This window comes from Eptesicus fuscus, chromosome 6 (assembly GCF_027574615.1).
Source record: "Eptesicus fuscus isolate TK198812 chromosome 6, DD_ASM_mEF_20220401, whole genome shotgun sequence".
Taxonomy (NCBI): domain Eukaryota; kingdom Metazoa; phylum Chordata; class Mammalia; order Chiroptera; family Vespertilionidae; genus Eptesicus; species Eptesicus fuscus.
Genome location: NC_072478.1, coordinates 15810892 through 15815495, shown reverse-complemented (window position 1 = coordinate 15815495; position 4604 = coordinate 15810892). Strand labels below are relative to the sequence as shown.

At 45.9% G+C, this 4604-nt stretch overlaps 1 protein-coding gene across 1 annotated transcript; it reads left to right on the top strand.

The window, feature by feature from the left end:
• The first annotated feature begins 3275 nt into the window (after positions 1-3275).
• Positions 3276-3458, top strand: LOC129149268 (translation machinery-associated protein 7B-like). The gene has a single exon (XM_054716810.1). The coding sequence runs from the start codon at positions 3276-3278 to the stop codon at positions 3456-3458; it is 183 nt and encodes a 60-aa protein (XP_054572785.1).
• Positions 3459-4604: the final 1146 nt, after the last annotated feature.

Below are 4604 nucleotides of genomic sequence, written 5' to 3'. Positions count from 1 at the left end.
CCTGCCTGCTTCAAGTCAGACTCGGCAGCCAGGCCTCTGCGGGGCTCTGTCCTCAGGCGCCTGGGAGGTGAGGATGACCCACTCCCAGGCAGAAGGGCGTCCCCGTTAGGGTGATCAACATCACACAACTCAATGGCACTAAGGAGCCAGCGGCTCAGGGGCTGAAGGTGCGGTGTCTCCTGGGGTCGGCTTCTCTCAGCCCGCAGGTCCCGGGTGCAGGAATGCTGCTTACCCAGTTCACCCGAAACGCTGGAATGCTGCCAGGAGTTGAGGGCAAACTTGTTTAACCCTCACAAAAGCCGAGCTTTGTGCTTCCATTCACTGGAAGCCATAATATCTGCTCCCCATAATCTAAATAAGGAACAGAGGAGAACAGACCATTAGACGTTCAAACGCCTGCGAGGCACCTGAGCGAGGGTGCAGCGTGGGTCCGCACAGCCCTGCAGAGTGAGGCGGTGTCTCTGGAGGAGGCGACGTAGCCTTGGGTGGTGGAGCCCGGGAAAGGTGAGGAGGGCATCCTGTGGGAGCGGCCAGCAGAGGGTCAGGAGCCCAGGGAGGGGAGAGGAGCGTGGGGAGGAGGACGGCGGATACACAGTAGGAGGGAACGACTGATTACGGGAAAGCACTGAGACGAGTCGGAGCAGGGTTCTTCCTTATCAGAAAAAGGAGTTACAAGTCCGTAAAGAGGAAAAGCAGAAGGAACCCTGCGGTGCTGAACTAGAAATAAATATATTGGGATGAACTCGTGGCTTTCCATATATACAGACATAGAGAAACTAGACGTGAATGTGTGTGTGCACACACTCAGGTGTCACTCGCAAGTATTCTTTAGCTGTTTCCTGAGAGTGGCCAGAGCAGTGACACCTCAATAGCAAAAAGCACACCCAGGGCCAAGATCGACTCCAGATGGAGCCAGGGTTTCTTGGAGAAATGGCTGATTCTGGCTGGAGCAAAGAGAGTAGAATATGAACATGTTATGGTGATACTGTGATTTATAGTAAGAAATACATACAGTATTTGGTCTTGTCCCCGTTTCTGGCATAGAACCCCTAAAACTCTTGGAGAAGGTGTCTTTCGTTTGTAAATGAGGTGACTTTGGAACAGCACCTAAGGGTGGAAGCGGGTTGCCAGGGGACCCACCCCAATCTCCAGACCCCCAGGGAGCAGAGAGGAGCTGGGGTTGAACAGGTTCAACAATGGCCGGTGATATAATCAATCGTGCCTATGTAATGAAGCCTCCAAAAAAAAAAAAAAAACCAAAAGGGGAGATTCAGAGAGCTCTGGGTTGCTGGACGACTGGAGGCGGGGCAGAGTGTGGGCTCAGAGAGCACAGGGAAGCTCTGTGCCTCTTCCCCACACCTGGCCTTCTGCATTTTTCATCTGGGTGTACCTGAGTTACATTCTTTTATAATAAACCAGTAATCCAGTAAGTGAAATGTTTCTGAGTTCTCTGAGTCATTCTAGCAAGTTAATCAAACCCAAAGAGGGGCCATTGGAACCTCCAATCTATGGCCAGTGTCAGAAGCATAGGTGATGGATAACCTGGGTATCTGACATGGGAGGCGCGAGTGTGCAGTCTCAGGAGACTGAGCCCTTAGCCGGTAGCATCTGATGATTACCTATGTAGGTAGTTTCAGAATTGAGTTGACTTGTAGGACACCCAGCTGGCGTCCAAGAATTACGTGCTGGTGTCGGGGAACCTCCGGCCAACACATTGGAAATTGGGTATGGAACCTTTTAGCAACAAGTAAGGAAGAACTCAAAAGATGACGGCGCCATGCCAGGACTCAAGGTTATTTTAAAGAGATTCCTTCTATCCAAATCTGGGACAATTTGAGCATCAAAATGAATGATGATAGTAAATGACCAGGATAAAATAAGACTCCGTGAATCTATACTGATGTGTACATGGAAAATTTAATGAGCATGTCTGTAAATCTGTGATTACTTCAAAATAAAAAGTTAAAAAAAAGAAAAAGAAAAAGTTCAATATACACAAACAAACCCTATGAGAACAAATGTGGACTCAAGCTGCAATGACTTTGTAAGCCAAAAGGAAGATAACATTCTGGGTTACAAAGTGCACTAGAAGGGAAGAGAATTAGAGCAGCCTGCCCAGTGTGGCCAGTGGTTCAGCACTGACCCATGCACCAAGAGGCTGCCGGTTCGATTCCCAGCCAGGGCACATGCGGGCTTATCCCCAACAGGGGGCAGCAGGAGGCAGTTTCTTGCTCTCTCCCTCTCCCTTCCTCCTCTCTGAAATCAATAAAAATACATTTTTTAAAAATGAAGATAATGTAGGAAGTCTCTGAGTCAGCTTCAAGCATTCCAATGTTCGCATCATAGGGGTATGAGAGAAGGGAGAAATTGAAAACCTGTTTGAAAAAATAATGACAGGAAACTTCCTTAACCTAGTGAAGGAAATAGACATACAAGTCCAGGAAAAGCAGAAAGTCCAAAACAAGATGAACCAAAAGAGGCCCTCACCAAGACACATCATAATTAAAATGCAAAAGGTTAAAGAAAAAGAGAGACTCTTTTAACAAAATAAAATGTTTGGCCCAGCCAGTGTGGCTCAGTAGTCGAGTGTCAACCTGTGGACCAAGAGGTTAAGTTTTGATTCCTGGTCACGGCATGTGCGTGAGTTACAGGCTCGATCTCCAGTGTGGGGTGTGCAGGAAGCAGATGATCAGTGATTCTCTGTCATCATTGATATTTCTATCTCTCCCTCTCCCTTCCTCTCTGAAATCAATAAAAATATATTTTAAAAATTGTTTTTATTGATTTAAGAGAGAGAGAGGAAGGGAGAGGGAAAGAGAGAAAGAAGCATTGATGCAAGAGAAACATTGATTGGTTGCCTCCCATATGCACCCTGACCAAGGTTCGAACCAGTGACCTTTTGGTGCACAGGATGATGCATAACCAACTGAGCCACACCAGCCAGGGCAAAGAGAATCTTAAAAGCAGCAAGAGAAAAGCAGTTAGTTACCTACAGAGAGCTCCCATAAGACCATCAGCTGATTTCTCAACAGGAACTTTGCAGGCCAGAAGGGAATGGCAAGAAATATCCAAAGTGATGAAAAGCAATCACTTACAACCAAGATTACTCTACCCAGCAAAACTCTCATTTAGAATGGAAGGACAGATGAATAGAGCTTCCCAGAGAAGAAAAAGCTAAAGGAGTTCAGCACCACCAAATTAGTATTACATAAAATGTTGGGGTTTTCTTTAAAAAGAAGAAAAAAAGCATAAAAAATATGAACAATAGAGGCGCCATGTCTGGCCACAAAGGTGGCAAGAAGTCCCTGAAGCAGCCCAAGAAGCAGGCCAAGGAGATGGACAAGGAAGATAAGGCATTCAAGCAGAAGCAAAAAGAGGAGCTGAAGAAACTTGAGTTAAATGCCGTGGGGAGGGGCCCCCTGGCCACAGGTGGGATTAAGAAATCTGGCAAAAAGTGAGCTGGCTGTTCCTGTGCCTGGGGCAATGGTGATCCTTCATTCCATTCCTTTTTCAACATCTGGATTCCCTGTCATAACATGTCTTGCCACCTATAGCTAGAATGAAGTGTTGTCTTGGAGCCTGTTGTACATTTAAGAATAAACTTTTGGCTCAGACAGCGTGGCTCAGTGGACATATGAACCATCGACATATGATCAAGAAGTAATGGTTTGATTCCAGTCAGAGCACATGCCCAGGTTGCAGGCTGGATCCCCAGTGGGTGCCAGCAGGAGGCAGCTGATCAAAGATGTTTCTATCTCTCGCTCCCTCTCCCTTCTTCTATGAAATCAATAAAAATTATATTAAAAAAAGAAAGAATAAACTTTTGTAAAAAAATTTTAATAATCATAAAAGTATGTACAATAAAATGGCAATAAATACATATCTATCAACAATTGAATATAAAAAAAAAAAATAAAGCAGGAGAGAAACAGACTCATAGATACAGAGAACATTTTGCAAGTTTCCAGGTGGGAGGGGTATCGGGGAGAATGGTGAAAAAGGTGAAGGGATTAAAAAGTACAAATTGCGGGGGTGGGTGGGCGGGTGGGCGGGAAGAGGTTAACCAAAGAATTTATATGCATAGCCCATGAACAGGAAGTAGTGTTGTGAAGGCCTGGGGTGGGGTGGGGGCTGGGTGGAGGAGGCCAAAATGGGAGACATCTGTAATACTGTCAATGATAAAAATAAATTTAAAAGAAAAGAAAAAAACAAACTTGTCATTATTCTACTTTTTAAATTCTATCTTCCCTTTCCGAAAACAACTGACTGCCACCGTGCTCTTAGGTCTTGGTTAAGACATGCAGCTGCTCGTTACTCACTGGCAACAGTCTTGCTCCCGCTGTAAAGGGTAAAGTAAATGGATGCGATACACCAGAAAGCAGGGCTCTGATAAGACAGAAATGAACCATCCACTGCCAGAGAGAGATGTGACGGGCTAGAAGGCCCACGATACACACGGGGGCCAAGACCAGAGACAGGGCAGCTGTGGTCCTGGATCCACACAGGAAGTGTCTTCTCAATGGCCTACCTGCCTTCTCCTGGATTTCACGCAGCACATGAGGAACGCAGGTTTCATCAGATGGCAATTAAGGGCTTTTTTTCTT